A 17428-nucleotide genomic window follows, 5' to 3' on the forward strand; every position below is an offset into this window, starting at 1 on the left:
TTTCTTATCAATAGGTAAATTAAGAAATGAAGAAGTTCTTCGTTGTCCCGTCTATGAGGGTTGGTGAGGGTACGTGAGGGCCCGAAGCTTTATCAACTTCATTGTAAACTCACCTCTGAGTTGTAAGAAGTGTACATGCGAGAAATCAGATATAGATCATAGCCCTCTGGTGGTGACATTGGAAGATGATACCATGAATTTTGTTCAGTACGCTTCTCATCTAAAGTATGTCTGTGACAAGGCTCTAGTCCGAGAGCCGTCAGCTGTTGTGTCAAGTGAACGTCCTTAACCAACAAAATAAGTGAAACTTATCAATAGTGCATAACCGTAATAGTAACCTTGTTATTTGTTACTGAAAGTGTTGTAGGACTTCTCAGCGTTTGTTGACAAAAACGAGGTTCGTTTACGTATTGATTTGATGAATTTTAGTTTGTTTGCTCGAGGACTTCTCGCACCTGCATTAGTGCTAGTCATTTATATGTAAGGTTTCTCAATATTCAATTCAAGTGTACTTTTGTGCAATCACGTCAAGAAAACAATTGATTTTGTGCTGTTAGAATCAATCTCGTAATAGTTTCGAATAAAAAGATCAATCTTAATGTAACGTATACATATTGGATGTATATTTTATGCAATATACGTGCACATTGAGCCTATTACAAATGGCGATTATTTTGTATCTCTCGTTAAATTTTCGTTTCTAATTATTCTAATTATGTTTACACCTATTGAAAAGAGTATAATTTTTTCTTACAAATATACGTCACGTTGATTTACGTTTCATCGTTTGCACCAACGACGAATTATTAAGCGTGAAGTGTACTAATGTGAAAACCTGCACGTTACAGCAGTATTAGAATTACACTTTTACATTTATAATCAATGTTTGATATTGATATTTTTGTGTTTCTGTTTCGTTATGATTCACGCGTCCTTCGCATAATTCTGTCGCGAGTCAAGCGTAAATTATACATTTGAATTTTGTTACATGGAAAGATAAATAAGTGCAATTGTGTAGTGGTGTGTTATTTGATCCACCATATTATCATCGAAATAGGCATAAATCGGCCAATGTTAAATCGGTGTGTGTCAAAATGTTTTATGTTACACATTAAAGATTTCGAAATACTGATTATTTATGCATCTCATGAAGGCGGAGAAATCGTAATTGATGACAAGTGTCTTGACAGACTACATAATTCCCTTTTTTAGTGAAAGTAGAACAGTCGCCTCTACAAGAAATTAGATATAAAATAATTTCACAAGAAATGATCAATATTCTGATATAAATTACTAACTATTAAAAATAAAATTAGGTGTTTACCTGAATGTTTTACGCGATAAATACGTTCGACAAAATTTCTGTTTAAATCATATAAGGACAATAAATATATCATATTTCGAATATTTTATATCTAAAAAAATTTCTGTGGCGACTAGCAAGTTGTAAGGTATAAACATTAAAGTTGTATTAACCTGTTTTTCAAAGTTAAATACGATCGATGTAATTACGCGTGTAATGGACTACACACGCATTTCTTATGGAAGCATAAGTAATCAACCGCATGTTAAACATGTTTATTATAGTATTTTCTTTAGTATTAGTTATAAATGACTTGTGCATTCTTTAATCTGTGAGTCTCATAAGGCATTCAGAATATAGGATATTTTCATATCGCGAAATGCAGACTTACACATCGTGAATTGTTTACAACTCTATTTGAATAACTGGACAAAAATTATTTTTTTAATTATTAATTTGAGTTTCAATGAAACACTATTTGGAAAACACTGGTTTAGAAAGTTCTATTTCACTTAATTGTTTTGTTTTTATTATTTAATGCAGATCAATTCTTCTTGCATCTGTGACACAAAGAATGAGACTGTAGTGAACCCGAATATCTCTCAGGATGTTCAAAGAAAATGATAGCAGTTCAGGAGGCTGCAGTGGTACGGCTCCTAGACCACGTAGAATATTACCACGATTTTCTCTTCGCCGATTATTGTACTCGAGTCCTCTTATTGGTCGGCGAATTATGAGGACCCCTAGTTCAAGTAACAGGAATACTAAAGGTAATAAATAATATGTTATGTAATAAACAATAGGAATAAATTGTTTGTGTTTCTAAGTATAAATTATTATTTTAGCTAAAGATCTGACTGGTAGCAAAACTGCGGATGTTGAAAAAGGAGAAGCCAGAGTAAGTAATGGTTCGAGCCATTTACAATTTCAGAACATAGATCTACAACGTGCTTCCAGCAAAGGCTCTGTACTTTCTTCTGCCGGAAAGGTATTTATAAAATGTATCTGTAAGATAAAGTGTTTGGGATATATTTGGATTATATGACTCAAACTACATTAGTTAACTAATGATTAAATTTAATGCAACAATTTTTAAATAATTCTTTTAGAGTAATGAAAATGGAATGGTGGATTGTCCTTTGTGTTTGGCCGAATTTCCAATGGACTTCTTTCCTGTGGTACAGTCTTGCCACCATCGTAGTTGTTACGACTGCTTTCAACAATATCTTAAAGTTGAAATTTCAGAATCTAGGGTTAATATAGCATGCCCTGAATGTTCAGAACCATTACATCCGAATGGTAAATTTATATTTCTGATGAGAAAGAATATATTACCGTTGCGAAATTACCTTTTTTCATGGAATTTACTTTTATGCAGATATCCGAATGATTTTGAACGACCAAACACAGTTGGAAAAGTACGAAGATTTTATGGTACGAAGAGTACTTGCGGTAGAATCTGATGCAAGATGGTGTCCTGCACCAGATTGTAGCTTCGCGGTTATTGCCAGTGGTTGCGCTTCATGTCCAAAATTGCGTTGCGAACGGCCAGGATGCGATTCATACTTCTGTTACCACTGCAAAGCTCGATGGCATCCTAATCAAACGTGCGATGCTGCCAGAGCTCAACGGACTCAGTACTACGAACGTAGTTCGTCTCTTAGTTTCAGTCAGAGCGATTCACAACACAGTGTGTATTCGTATTTTGTATTATGTACTTGGATAAATAAGTAAAATATAATATTCTACATCAATTATTTTCATTCAATAGGAGATGACATCAAGCCTTGTCCAAGATGTCAGGTCTTCATTGGTAAAATGGACGATGGAAGTTGCAATCACATGATTTGTGCTGTTTGCGGTGCAGAATTTTGTTGGTTGTGCATGAAAGAGATTAGCGATCTTCATTACTTAAGGTATCATAGTGTTTGATATAATATTTACTTTGAATGTTATGCTACTTTCATAATTCTTTACATTACGACTTTTCATTTATTTATAGTCCGTCTGGCTGTACCTTTTGGGGAAAGAAACCATGGTCTAGAAAGAAGAAGATACTTTGGCAACTTGGGACCTTAGTTGGAGCCCCGGTCGGAATTGGTTTGGCTGCTGGTATAGCTATACCTGCTATGATTATAGGTTAGTAGAACATGTATATTGTTTAATGTGTTTGTATGGTCTCGTTAATATCAAATTAAATGTTATTAACTGCCAAATGTAATACTGATAGAGAGGATTTGGTGTTTAAATATGTATCAATATTTGACTATATATTTTTTGCTACAGGTATACCGGTATGGGTGGGAAAGGAATTGTACACAAGGTACGAGAAAGCTAACAAACATAAGAGGAATGCCTTCATCGTCGGTGGCGTAACTGCATCCGTAAGTGAAAATGACACCTTTCTTATTCATCTTTTATATTCAACTTGGTCCATTGTTTAATATTTATTTTTCATAATTAAATATATTTTATGGTTAGGCAGAGTTATTAATGTCGCGTATGATACTATCGGTTATAAAAGTGTTCTTTTTAAACGAAAGCATCGAAAGTATGGAAAACCAGTGACAATTATAACAAATATATAATTATTCATAGACATTTTTCGAGAATCATCGTTAGACGTGTAAACACAGATATTTCTACAAATTCATGACAACATCAAGGTATATTTTATTTATATAGTTTGTACAAAGAAAAAGAATAATACAATTATTGCGTATGTAAATTAGCGATAACAGAATGTCGGTCTTATAGCCGTTACAATAATTGCGGGAAGAAATGTAGTCGGAGAAATAACTTCGAATCGAACGATTGTTGCGCTTAATTGGCATAAAAGTATTACCGTAGATCTAAATTATTTTATAGCGCAAGCGCCATTAGCATTCGTTTAGCTCTCGAGTCATTATCGATATCATAACCCCGTATTATATTTATCGACGTTCTGCTTGCTTGCGTTACGCTGACGTGTAAATATCGCGTATAGCAAACGAAATGTTTATCTTAAAATGTATATCGACAACGCAACTTTCTACGGATGTTCGTTAATACTTTCTTCGTTGGCAAACATTTTCGAACACAAAAATCTATCGGCTCTATGCTTTCCCATGGTAGTGGCACATTTAACGTGACTTGAATTTCTTTAGCTACCCGCAATTACACCGATATCGGCACAAGCTCTTTGCTCGCGAATTGTATCACGTTGGATTGCGATTTCAGTGTCCACGGTTGATCGCTGACCGGTTCAAGTCGGTTACCAGTTACCGGTTGCTCCTTTGAAGTATTAATTCACTGCGGCACTATGATGAGCGGTGATCACGGTGACTAAGAATCGCTTTCGCTGGCCGCGGTGACAGTCTCGTCGGTGAACACACCCTCGTTGTGGAGGTCCTTGAGGACGTCGATTAGTCGTTGTTCGGTGTCGGGATCGCCCAAGGCAACGTCCACCGATCCGATGCAAAGTAGAAGCGCTAGAAGCTGCGATCGCCTGTAATCTTTGCTCAAGTCTTCCCTCGTGTAGCCCAAGTCCTTGGGTATGTCGACACCGAGGCGTAAGCACGTGCTGATAAGGGTGTTCCAATAGACGTCGAGGAAGGTTTCCGTGTGCTCTCGACGCAGTTTGGTCGGCAACGAACTTACTATCAACAGAGCGATGTCGTTGGTCGGTCTGCTATAGGTAACCATCTGCCAATCAAGAATGCAACACTCGAGACCGTTGGGACCGTCTTTGAAGAGCACATTGTTGCACCAGAAGTCTGTGTGCGTGATCAGTGTGAGCGGTCCTTCTGGCGCGAGAAGCGCTGATATTATGTGCTTAGTCTTAGGTCGTAACACGAGCAGAGTCTCTAGTATTGCCTCTAGTCCGGTGTTTTCCAAAAATTCCGCGAGTTGCGGCAAACCACGCTCTACTAAGTGTTGGTACGAGTCCGTCGCCTTGGCTGTTTGAAAGAGGAACGGATAACGTTCGGACAGTGACTGACCCTCGATGACTTTCATCGCCAATGAGTGCGCGTGTATACGCGCGATGGCCTCCAACGCGACTTTTGTCTGATCGTACGACATTCCTTTGCGAAATTGAATGTTCCAAAAGTCCGAGTCGTGAAGATCCTGTAGCACCAGAATGGAATCACATGTTGTGAGGAAGCAGTCTGACTCCTCCGCTGGGGTATACTGCGCGTGGTAGCACACAGGTACCGACAGGGGTATTTCATCGCCCGATCTGTTTTCCTCTAACGCTAGTTGTTTCTTTTGGAATTCCTTCAAGTCGGGCATGACCTGACAAGATGTAAACAGAGTTGTAAATAGATCGTAAACACGACGGGTTTAACATTACTCGCTTACCTGTGTGTAGAATTTGATTTCCCGCAGGTCGAACTGGCCAGTGATAACGAAGAGACGACTGCACCCATCTTTCGGTAGCTCTTTCACGATCAGAGACAGATCCTTCGTGGTATTCGAATCCTCCAACACGTACGTGACTTTAACTCTACTTATAGTGCTCAAGGCAGTCAAGACGTTTCTCAAACAGCTCGAGTAAACCTTACTGTCGATTATCGTGACCTGTACATTATGGGGTTAGAATGTTTAAACGATCCTTCGAGAATAGCTTGCACACGTTAACACGTTTTTCAAATCCGTCGCGTATGCATCGCTATTAAGTAGCTGGGTTAAAACGGCTGCGCAAGACATTCCCTACAGGTAACTGTTAACTGGAAATCATAGTTTCTACCGAACTAACCGATTCTCTGTGAAAGTCCCTTAGGATATCACCAAGCCACTGCTTATCAATCTCCGACTTCTGCTCCTCCGTTTCGCTGGAGGAATCCTCCGCGTCCTCGCAACCCCAATGCCAATTCGCCATGGTTCCGCCTCGTTTTTGTGCTTTTTGTTTAGTGCGGTCAACGCGTGAGATCGATGCTCGTTAGGTGAACGAATGGGGGGAAAATATTGTGTCGTCGGTTACGATGATGTCCCGTGCGTCCGTCTGCTCCCCGTACAACGCTGATAAAGCACATCGACGCTCGCGATGGACAAATAGGCAGAACGCGCCTATTATTCCCGACTAGTTCTCACATAGATGACCGCTTGGGCTTCGTGAAAAACCACCGGCAGTCCCGTCTATTTCCTGCTACGTCGACCGGTTCACGAGCGCGAGGGCCGGCGTAGTTCGACGTCCTCTGATCGGGTATATCGGACAAAGCGTCGTCGGCACACCCTTGCCGCAGAGGCACCCAGCTATCTACCTTGATTCGCCCGCGGCACTCTTTCGTGCCCGTGCAACCCCTTCGATTGTGGCGCAGTGTGGATCTTAAAGTACGAACTGACACGACGGACACGCTCCTCCGTCGTTGCCCACTCAGAGGTGGATGCAGGCAGGGTGGGACAGAGAGGATATCTCCCATGCGCGCACTCCCTAACCCGCCCGATCAATATCCTTCCTTCCGCACCTCTCACACCTCCTGCTCCGCCGTGCACTTTCTCCACCTCCTGTTCCGCTGCCCGCCACGCTCTTTTCCTCACGCTCGATGGAAATCTGGAAAACAGATCGCCTCCGCGACGCGCCCGTAATCCTCTTCGGCTCGCCGTGACCGGAATATACCATTATTTCGAATTATTTTTGTAACCGCCACTAATCGCTAGGTATCAGCCTGGAAGCTTCTTTTTCCTTTTTTTTTTTTTTTTTTCAACATTTTGTATGATTGTTCCAAGTTTTATGAAGCACGGTGAAAGTGTCATTTTGATGATGGGGACAAATAACTTGGAAAGTTTTATTGTTTAAACGGGTTTCTTTTTATTTGATCACAATGGCAACATCTATTTCTTTATGAGTTCGTTTACGTTGAGTAAAGAGAGCTTCCTTGCTAAAATCATTTCACAATTACTTCGAACATACTTATAAATATCTATCAAAATTAAATGAGGAAGTAAAACGTATTTCAGAATTGACCGCAAAAACCGTACCTCATGCTTCATCTAATTTGATCACCAAGGATAATATTGGTACACGTGCTCGAGTGCACTCGAGCGTGGCTGTTAAAAGGTTAATATTACAACTGAGAAGGAAAATATTACTTTAAAATTTAGAGACTTTGTTCCTCCCATCTGAACGAAAAGTCTATCTTCAAGAAAAAATTTAATTTCCACTTCTCGTGGAGCGCTACAAATTTTACTTTGGGTTTCTTCTTCGCACAGCTATCCTACGTTTTTCCTCAACCATTCCAATTTGATTATCAAACATTGACGTTTTCCGTCTACCTTAATGTACTTGCTCCAATTTGTCGGATCTGAAGGGCAATTGTGTCTCTGAATGCCTATGTCTACTCGATTTCGTTCCATTTTAAAATAAAACTTTTCGCGAAAAATCCTAAGCCTATATACTCTGAGAGTCGATAAAAAAAAAAATCAACTTTTTAAAGCTTTAGTGTAATATTTTCCCTTGATGTTAATTCTGCGCTGAAGCGTACCGGTCCAGTGGCGTGATACTAGGGGCCATACGTTTACATGTACCTGACATTGTTATATGCGTACAGAGTATATAATTGCTCAAGGTCTTGGACAGGAATTAACCGTAACTCTTCGTAATAAATATTTCTTATAATACCGGGGATAAATATTGACATATCCCTTCTTGCCACTGGTGCTTATCGTTAGAAACATTCAAATAAGAATTATAATCCTCAAGAGCTTCACTGAGGATCAATATGCATGAAAATAATTAATCTTCTATTATTTGCGCATAATAATGCACTGTGGCTTAAATGAGCAACTTCTTTTCAGGCTTGTCGTTTTCCTTGCGTACTTGTACAACGACGCGTAGTTGAAAAATAATTATAACACAATTGTAATAAGTTTCCATGATAAAATTATGTAAATACGAGCGATTTACAATTGAAATTAAGTTACTCTCTCGCATTCACGATTTGCATACTTTTTTGTGCTAGTATACATAAAGTATAAATGACTTATGAGAGTGCACTTAAAACATTTTGTGAATTATTGCGCGCTTCTCCCGAGAAAGAGTGCTTCCGCGAAAGAAAGTACATAATTCTGAATTCTCCAGCGCGCATTGAGAAACTTCCGGCAGTACGAAACTACGCGTTACGAAACAATGATTCACCTAAGTTTGAAAGTTTGCGATATATCAGACTTTTTCTGCCGTTAAATTTTCATAAGTCAGTATCGAGCGAACTTTGCCGCCAGTATAAAATCAAACGAATCTTAATATTTAATATTTCTAGATAATAACATTTACATTAATATTTTATCTTCTTGTGATTGTTACAGGTGTTAGTGTCGCCAATACTAGCAGGACTGGCTGTGGGTATCGGCGTGCCCGTTTTATTATTTTACGTTTATGGAGTGGTCCCAGTTTCTCTTTGTCGAAGTGGGGGTTGTGGTGTTTCCACGAATGGCACGGGTGTTCGATTTGATTTCGATGACGAGAACGAACTGATGGGCTCTTTGGGTGCCCGCAACGGTGGAGGTAAGTATATTAATCCTCTCCCTTAAATCTCTCCACTCTTAATGAATGATGTTCGAACTTAATTACAACAGTAATTTTGTATCGCAGATGCAGCGTCGATAGACGTCGCGAGTCACCGTGGCGGTAACCCTTCGATAGGGGAAGCATCGCTTTCGCTCTATGGAAGCCAGTTGGAAAAGCTGGGTCGAGAAAATGATCGTGAGAGCGCCAGCAATGTAGCTCTTGCTGGCACTAGTCTTGCCGGAAGTATAGCTTCCAGTGTTCTTCCGGGTGGTCAGAGGTAAAGTGTGGTTTGTTCATTTGTATAACATGCAGTAGCTTGAAAATTACGTCTTATACATATGTTACGAACAGATTGGAGGTTCAAGCGGACGTGACGTCTACACAACGATTCAGCTTGTGCAGCGAAACCGTGTCTGTTACGACCAGTTTGTCAGAAAAGTCGGTGAACGCATCTATTGCTTTGGATGATGGAACGGCATCCACAAAAGCCTTGGCGGGTTCTGTTCAAAATTTTAAGGTACCCCGTTTTCAAGATTAAATTGATACATAGCTCTACCTTGCTTTGTACTAGATACATTTATATAAGAAACCACAAACTCATAATTCTCATATGTTTTTTTTTTTTTATCGTAGCTTAAGAATGAATTGGGTCCAAAGGCGTCGACGGAACCTCAAGAAAATCGAACATTCGCGCAGCTTTGCGTTCCTTCAAGCGCTGGACGACGTAAGCGCAATAAGGAGACGGAACCGGAAACAGATGCTCAAAAACCTTCGAAGTATGACTGGACTTAAATATTAATTTAATTCTACATTCGTATACATTACTGTTATTTTTGCTATGATTTTCAGAAATGGTAACAGTGATTCGAAGGTTGACTCGTCAGCGGACGACAACGTATCGCGGGAACGAGTCAACGTTGCCACGTTAAGGAATGTATTCCTCTATAGCTCGACTGTAACCGCGGATCGCGAGAAGCGATTATCAGTGATAGAAGAACCGTCTCCTGCAGGAGCACAGAATAAAGCTGCTCGTGTGTCATCTTCCGACGAGGGCTGCAAAGCTAGTAACGCGGAAGAGGATGTACCCTCTTAAAAAATGGAAAGACTGATTGTTTCTCTAATAACGATGTACACGCATCTTTTAAATACGGGACGTGTAGATACGTATTTACATATGTGTGTATATATGTATTTAAGTGTACACCGTGTGCGTACTCTGAGCTTACTGTATATTAGAGTTCTGCAACGGGCGGGTTATGGTTTAACTAGCCACCCGTTCACCCGATGGATGGACTAAGCGATTAGAGCGTGTATCGTTCATGTATCGATCAGGATAAATTAGTAGTCGCTCCAGCACTGCAACGGGCGGGTGTACCATAGTTTAGCCCACAACCTGCCAATCATGCATTTACACGAGACTCATCTGGTCGATTGTCACTTTCCTCGACCATACCTATGCCTTTTGTCTTTACTTATAGTAGACTCGCCCGGCGCGTATTGTCGCGTGCAAAAATTTTCAGATAGTTCTTCTAATTTTTAATTAGAGATGGCAAACAAGAATGAGTTTAACGAAACATTTAACGGAAGTAACTGTCTGGAAATTTCTACACGCCACGGTTAGTATAACACAACGGAGATTTCGAAAGTTTGTAGATTTCGCTCAAAATTGACCCTGGTTATTGATAGATACTGGCGGGTACAAATCTGGTAACGGACTACATTTGCAGAACTCTATTATATTTATGCATACCGGGTATAAACGTACTTTGAGTGCAATAGAGGGAACAAGTTAAAATTAACTTTGCGAAGCAAAGTATATCGAAGTAAACAGTATATGCATTCATATTTCCAAAATGTGTGCGCGTAAAAAATATTTGACACTCGCATACGCTAAAAGGCCTCAAGTTTGTTATAAACAGTTGACATAAATTTAACATGAATCATTTTCATCTTATGACAGCACCTTCTGAAGTGAGAATGAAAATCGTTGTAACGCGTGTAGGTTATGTTCTTGTATACAAACGCAGTGTTAGTAAATCCCAACTTCGACAAAAAATGACATCGTTGTCGCGTGGTATAACACAGAGTGATTATATAAAAAGTTGAACAGAAAGTATTGACAACTTCGTGGAGTCTTTATAATGTTGCATTTTACATCAAATAACAATTATTATTTACTATGGATAACGTACTCGTCAATTCGTCAATCATGTCTCCAGGTGTACAAGTATTATAAGTCTTTGTATATGAACAAATTTTCTAAATGTTGTCCCTCGATGTATGAAAATATACATAATATATGAAATACATCTCTAAAGGCAATGAGTATGCCTTTACATTGAATGTATAGTGTTTTAGGAGAAAAATTTAACATTACCATAAGAAAGGGTTATGGTAGTCTATTACTTTTTGCTTGTATTTATTTATTCTTATTTCCAGTGATTTATATATGATAATTTCTGATGCTTTATTAGGCATGTCGACAGCTTTGGTTTGTTTTTCTTGCCCATATATACACATTTACATAATATTACTTACGAGTCACTAACAAACACAATAAAGAAAAAGCGCGTTATGGAAATATTTTTGCAATTTTACGTTCAAGAAACTTATGGCCTTAAGTTTGAAAGAATTTAAATATATGTAAATAATTTTGTAAAATTATCTTCATCATCATACGTACAAACATATAGATATATATATTTGTTTTTAATATATATACAAATATGTATGTTTATGTTTAAAAGTAATAGCTATGTTGTCTATTTGGATAAGCTGATGTCATACGTCCAAATCAGTAAATTTCTATGGACAGGTTTTCATAGGAGTTTACATATACGTATGTAAACGGACGTGTGAATTCAAGAAAACCGAATTGCAAAATATGACATGAGCTGCCATATCATGTTTATATATACACAGTAGATATTTTAGTTAAATAATGCATATTTTGAAAATGTGCCTAGAATAAATAGTACACGGTACAAAATATAAAAAAAAAAGGCAAGCTTATGTAGAAACAAATTTTTAAAAAGTATGCATTTTTACCGATATTTTTACGAATTTTAAATAATGATTTAAATATATAAATTAGACAAGTGCGTTTCGTTAATATAAAGTGGGGTGCAATTTTTAATATGTTAATATATAAACAACATAAACAAATCCACAAGGAATAAAATTATACTTTTACAACCATAGTATTAGTTTCTTCAAATTTCATTAGTCATTGTACATTTTGTATGAAGACCAAGGTTTATTGTATTACAAAGGTGTATCATTTAAAATAGTATTTCTTTTGTGATGAATGTAAATTCGTAAATACAACAAAATATAATGTAAATTGTATGCTTCTTTAAATTATAAGAATATGTTTATGCTGTACAAATGTAATAGTGTTTTTTTTCTTCACAATTACATTACTATTTAATACAGACATACAATAATAATAGCACTGGATTATTAGTTAAATTTGGAAGACTGCAAACTTTTAAATCATTCTTATATTTACATACATTACATACCTTATATAAATATTATAAATTAAATTGATCTACTTAAAAATAAGGGAGATTTTTTAAATAACTCGTCCACTTTTAGCTTAAAAAGTTCACTCTGAATGGGTTCATTTAATTGGCATAGGGGATTTTTTACAACATATTCCAAATAAACCTGAAAATATTTATTATTTAGATAAATTCTATATAAGGACGTCAAAATTTACACTATTAAAAATGTCTCATGAAAGTTTATTTAAGGAATATTATGTGGATGTTTACTCACTTCTCTATATAATTGCTGCAATAATTCTCTAGCATTTTGTGATGCATTATCGGTGTTCAATATGAATTTTAACCCAGACGGAACTTCGAAATAGTGCAACGTGTATTTACTCGTTTTATAATACAAGAAACCTTCCTTCGGATCCAGTGGTGATATTTTACTTACAAATGATTTAATGGAAAATAGCATCCCGTACATTAATTTAGCTTCCTAAATTTCACATAATTTTACATTCAAGTAACGCGAACGTTTTATCAGATAATTGGCAAGACGTTAACGTCGAAGAGGTTAGATAAATATTATTATTGAATAACAAATACCTCTACTTTCGTAATGCCGGATCTGTTCAACCTATTCCATTCGGCGTAATACAATAACGTTCCATTCTTAGAAAATATATATAAATTATGAATTGTCATAGTCACTACTGTCACTGATTTCGTTCTGTTTACTTGACCACGTCTAATTCTAACAGTGTCAGTCTGACACACGCAATGGTGTTCATCGATACATTCATTTGTAGTTGTGATAACATTAATACTAGTGACGTCATCGGTATAGAAACTCTCAAGTTTATAGTGAAAGTTGTAGCGACTGTTGATGCTATAGAGCAAGTGGTGTGGTATCAGTGGCGCCATCGGTGGGAAAACGCCTAAGATTGTAATAAAAATAGTTCACACCATTTCTATAAGATGGCGCAACCGATACCTTTTAATCAATTATTCTTTATTTTTTATAATTATTACAATTCTTTGCTTTATAACACTACAATATATTATTTCAACATATTGTTTAAACGTTTACCTGCTTTTACATATCTATCTGAATCTATAAGCTCAGACTGCGAATCTATAATCACTATTTGCAATAAACGTAACGTGAACGTATTTTCCCTAAAGGTAGCTTGATATTATAAATGAAATAAACTGAATTTAAATAAACTAATAAATGTGTGAAACAATAAAATGGTAAGGGCATATGTTAAAATGCTAAAATTATTATTTTTATGATTAGTTATCTAATGCAGGAATAATTATCGACTGTTTAGCTAGTGAGGCCATCTAGCAACAATAGTGGGAACTATTTTCATTACAAACTTGGGCATTTCTCCACCGATGGCGCTACTGATATTAAATCCTCTATAGTAGTATTAGAACGCGCGCACTCCATAAGAAATCAATTTCTTTATAGAAAGCTCAGCAAAATAAAGGTAGAATAAGTTAGGATTACGAATATAGAGAAAAAGAGGAGCGAGGATGGAATTTCCTCCCGTCCCTTTCTTCCCTTTATTCTCCCTCTTTTTCAATTTGGCATCAGAAATAAAGCAACGTATAAAAAAGTTCGCATTGTATCTACCCCTAACAATAATATTTGCCCATTCCAGCGAAATCCTCTGGAATGGACGCAGTAAAGACCGGTAACTACCGCGGTCGAATAAAATAGCAAAATAGGACCAACGGCGATTCCCATCCCCCGTTAGCGGCGATACCATTGGAATACTTTCTCTCAATTATTGATCAGGATGTTCCAGCGAGCGAATGGGGATCTAAGTTGCCGCGCGAAACTACCCACAGGGTTAGAAAACGTGGCTTCGGTTCCGACGCGATTATCGGTTAGAGTACTTTTATTAACGCGTAAGAGTATCGTGGCATGTGAGCGGGCCCGAGTTCCAGCGCATAAAGCGTCGCCTTTCGATCGGTATTTTCTACGTCGAGCGTGCCATTTGGCTTTTCAACGTTCAAGTAGAGTCAAGGGGAGGCTAAAGCCGGCCAAACCCGAGAGGAGGTTTACCGTGGAGCAGTATAATACCTACGCGAACGACGCTATGCAAATAAATACGGGCGCAAACGAGAATGTAGGAAAGTAAAGCGGAGAATAAATTGAAACTGCGGGCGCGCAGCCGCGGCGGATAACAAATTATGAATGATACGCGTTCGCACAATGCCCGTGGAAACTACGCGGAAATTAAGGATACCATCGGAAATGTCTGCGAAATGAAACGGGACAAATTTGGCCGGGAGAACAAAAGATAAATAGAGGGCACGCGTGACGACGCGATGCTAATGGCAGGATGCTGAAGGCGCTTTCTGCTGCGCTGCTATTTCTGCGAGTGCAAGAGGTGATGATAAGGAACCGTCGTCCAATTGATAATTTACTGAAACTCCGTAGAGAAATGGGTTTCCAATTGTAAGGGACTTCTGAGGGGGAATTCTTTGAGACTTCTTTGGTCTCTCGAGAAAAGATTAGGAGTGTTACGATGATTATCTACTAAAATCCCCCGTTGTTCTACATCGTAATATGTATATTTAAATATTAATGATTCACGTTGAAATCTATTTTATAATTCCTGTAGGGCATTATCTTAATGTGGTACGAGCGCAAACAATTTCTGCTTAGCCCTTTATTTTTTAAACATTAAAAATGGGGTACGTGTTTCGAAGTGCGTGGCTGTTGAAGTAAGTGATTGGAATATGTTCTCGGGCTTATCAGTGGCATTGAGTAGGCTTTTACTAGGTATAATACGAAGCTACAAAATTAAACAAAAGTAACCCTTTTGTGATAATATACTTGGAAATCATATTCCCAGCAATATATCATCGTTGCAATATTGTGTCATGAATCGTGGGGGTTATAAGACTTGAGGTATTCATTCGAACATTATTATTATAAACATGGGACTATCTACAGTCTTTAATGACACGTATCCACCGCCAGTGAGTGAAAATAACGATATGGTATCTATCGACGCTGAAGATAATTGCAAAGCCTCAACGGACGTTGCTCGCCATGCAAATAATTCGCAACCGAGTGATTCGGAGAACAACAGTGCTGGCAACCATTTTAACGTTGTAACGATAACGTTGGGTTGGTGTAGCGAGCCATTTGTCATTACCAGACTGCGAATATTTATGCAAAATAAAATCTTCGCGAACGTGCGGTAATAAATTCAACCTAAATAGGAATTTATTTTATTCTGCAAATATTATAACATGAACTCTACTTTCGATATTTTTTATATCCTTGCATATTGTTTGCATTTTGTAGGTTCTTGCACATTCGAATTTCCTATAAATGTATAAAGATCCGCAGTCTAGTCATTACTATTCAACGTTATCGACCAACTTTTGTGATCACTTTACTTCCTCGATGATTATTAATTACATAGACAGATATTAGATCGTACAGTATACGTGTTTTGTTCGTTACCCGCGTTTTTTTAAATATTTTCTTTACGTTTCTTATTATGTTAATTACTCTTACTTTAGTTTTTCTATAATTCAAAGTATGAGTTTTTTAAACAAAATTAGATGGTAGGAACACCAATGATGAAAGGTAAATTCTAAAACTAGATTTGACTAGACATCGATATTGATCTGGTCTCCTATTATACAGTAAAAAAAATGGTTCGTCACACCTGTAACCAATGTCACCGATTTCAATGCGCTTCATTTTTAAACAATTTCAACGAATCCTTCTCCCGAATCGCAGCTCGGAACAATGAAAATCACCGAAAATCCCTTCGATCCGTTACACGCGTCACGTGGCTCCAATTTTCGAGGGGATGAAAAAGATTTCGACAGGAATATCCGTGTAAAACAAACGAACGCGTCGAGCAGCCTCAGGAATAATTCGATAACGATGACCCTAGGCCGTAAATCAAGCGAAACGCGTCTGTTCTCAGTGGATCGTGGAACACCTAGGTGGAAGCATAGGGGCAGACATGTACACAAGCCTGTAATATAATCACTTGGGCCCAAATGTTTGAAACTGCGAGCTTAAAACGGTATACACGTAGACCCGTAGATAGCCTCAACCCTGCTACAGGACTATATTGACCCTGACACAAGCTTACCAAGTTTGCCGATAGCGTCTCTTCCGCCGTGGTCGCTTCTGTTAATTTCATTCGCAGTGGTAGTTTCCTCGCGACTTTGGCCAGCTACGTTCCCCGATTTAACGGTTAATTTATCGATAGCATTGATCGCATCTGCCTGCTAGCGGGCAGCAAACTCCGGAAAAACATTTTCCGCTCCCCACCCGGTCCTCTAAATCCTCCTGACCCGGTGGTAATAAAACGGCCTATACAATAAACCGACCGCGTGTATCGACAGAGTGCTAGATACCACTTTCGCCCCTGAGTACTAGTCGTGGATCGCAATAAACGACCCGGTGACTTCCATTTCTGGGTGTTTGTTTGCTCCTCGTTGCTCTTTCCTCTCCGAATGGCCGCTTCAAAATTGATCGATTGCCATGCAAAACACGCCGTCCCGGGAAATCGTTCCAGCGGGTCCAAGAATTTTTTCTACCCGTTATTCTGATCACGTTTTTCGATGTTCTTGAAATTATACAGAGCAGGTGGTCGAATTTTAAGTTTAATCATAAGGCTGATTTTTAGTTTTAGAGAGGCTTTCCTGCATTCTTTTTTCTGGTAAAAATTGAAGTAAGACTCGCGTTTCTTATCTGTGGTTCTCGAACTTTATCTCAAGTAGTAGTAATCTATTTATTTCATTATCACCTCGATATACATAGAAAGGATCAGCGCCTCCTATTCATACGATAGACTTAATTATATTAACCTTATTCTAGTTGGAAATTTGTATCCTAAATTCTCCTCGCTAATCTAATGTCATAACTTGATATTATATTCTTTTATTTATTCCTCCTATTCTCTTTGGTTCTTTTTCTTGCCCCTGGAATCGTTTTCATCCACTTAATTCCAGCACCTTTTTCGTCTAAAATTGTCTCCACTTCCATTCCTGTGTTTCCTACCCCTTCGCATTCTCTTATTAACTATAGAATTGTTTCGCCTTCCTTTTCGCGTATTCTTTCCATCCTTTGCTCGTCTTTCGTTCAGTATT

The 17428-nt window shown here is 38.1% G+C and overlaps 3 protein-coding genes across 3 annotated transcripts; 1 reads left to right on the forward strand and 2 right to left on the reverse strand.

The window, feature by feature from the left end:
* The first annotated feature begins 36 nt into the window (after positions 1-36).
* LOC128896349 (E3 ubiquitin-protein ligase RNF19A-like) lies at positions 37-12175 on the forward strand. The gene is made up of 13 exons (XM_054159681.1): positions 37-397; positions 1847-2073; positions 2149-2291; positions 2413-2602; positions 2682-2993; positions 3075-3219; positions 3306-3442; positions 3590-3687; positions 8588-8786; positions 8874-9066; positions 9141-9306; positions 9423-9565; positions 9639-12175. Exons 2-13 carry the CDS (start codon positions 1911-1913, stop codon positions 9880-9882), a joined length of 2133 nt encoding a protein of 710 aa, XP_054015656.1. The 5' UTR covers positions 37-397; positions 1847-1910; the 3' UTR covers positions 9883-12175.
* LOC128896360 (uncharacterized) lies at positions 3953-7327 on the reverse strand. The gene is made up of 3 exons (XM_054159708.1): positions 6042-7327; positions 5645-5863; positions 3953-5578 (listed from the first exon to the last, which is right to left on the reverse strand). Exons 1-3 carry the CDS (start codon positions 6162-6164, stop codon positions 4628-4630), a joined length of 1293 nt encoding a protein of 430 aa, XP_054015683.1. The 5' UTR covers positions 6165-7327; the 3' UTR covers positions 3953-4627.
* A 99-nt stretch (positions 12176-12274) lies between the features above and the next one.
* Positions 12275-13098, reverse strand: LOC128896363 (trafficking protein particle complex subunit 1). Its single transcript, XM_054159713.1, has 3 exons — positions 12893-13098; positions 12573-12782; positions 12275-12461 (listed from the first exon to the last, which is right to left on the reverse strand). Exons 1-3 carry the CDS (start codon positions 12989-12991, stop codon positions 12333-12335), a joined length of 438 nt encoding a protein of 145 aa, XP_054015688.1. The 5' UTR covers positions 12992-13098; the 3' UTR covers positions 12275-12332.
* Positions 13099-17428: the final 4330 nt, after the last annotated feature.

The sequence above is a fragment of the Hylaeus anthracinus genome, unplaced genomic scaffold (genome assembly GCF_026225885.1).
Source record: "Hylaeus anthracinus isolate JK02 unplaced genomic scaffold, UHH_iyHylAnth1.0_haploid 0, whole genome shotgun sequence".
Classification (NCBI taxonomy): domain Eukaryota; kingdom Metazoa; phylum Arthropoda; class Insecta; order Hymenoptera; family Colletidae; genus Hylaeus; species Hylaeus anthracinus.

Excerpts from the sequence above, each read along its gene's own strand:
- LOC128896360 (XM_054159708.1), bottom strand. The coding sequence starts at position 6,164 with ATGGCGAATTGGCATTGGGGTTGCGAGGACGCGGAGGATTCCTCCAGC. Across the intron at positions 5,864-6,041 it reads GGGACTTTCACAGAGAATCG|GTCACGATAATCGACAGTAA; the intron begins GTTAGTTCGGTA and ends CATAATGTACAG. Across the intron at positions 5,579-5,644 it reads AAATCAAATTCTACACACAG|GTCATGCCCGACTTGAAGGA; the intron begins GTAAGCGAGTAA and ends ACATCTTGTCAG.
- LOC128896349 (XM_054159681.1), top strand. The coding sequence starts at position 1,911 with ATGTTCAAAGAAAATGATAGCAGTTCAGGAGGCTGCAGTGGTACGGCT. Across the intron at positions 2,603-2,681 it reads AGAACCATTACATCCGAATG|ATATCCGAATGATTTTGAAC; the intron begins GTAAATTTATAT and ends ACTTTTATGCAG. Across the intron at positions 9,307-9,422 it reads GTTCTGTTCAAAATTTTAAG|CTTAAGAATGAATTGGGTCC; the intron begins GTACCCCGTTTT and ends TTTTTATCGTAG.
- LOC128896363 (XM_054159713.1), bottom strand. The coding sequence starts at position 12,991 with ATGACAATTCATAATTTATATATATTTTCTAAGAATGGAACGTTATTG. Across the intron at positions 12,783-12,892 it reads CCGGCATTACGAAAGTAGAG|GAAGCTAAATTAATGTACGG; the intron begins GTATTTGTTATT and ends TGTGAAATTTAG. Across the intron at positions 12,462-12,572 it reads TGCAGCAATTATATAGAGAA|GTTTATTTGGAATATGTTGT; the intron begins GTGAGTAAACAT and ends AAATATTTTCAG.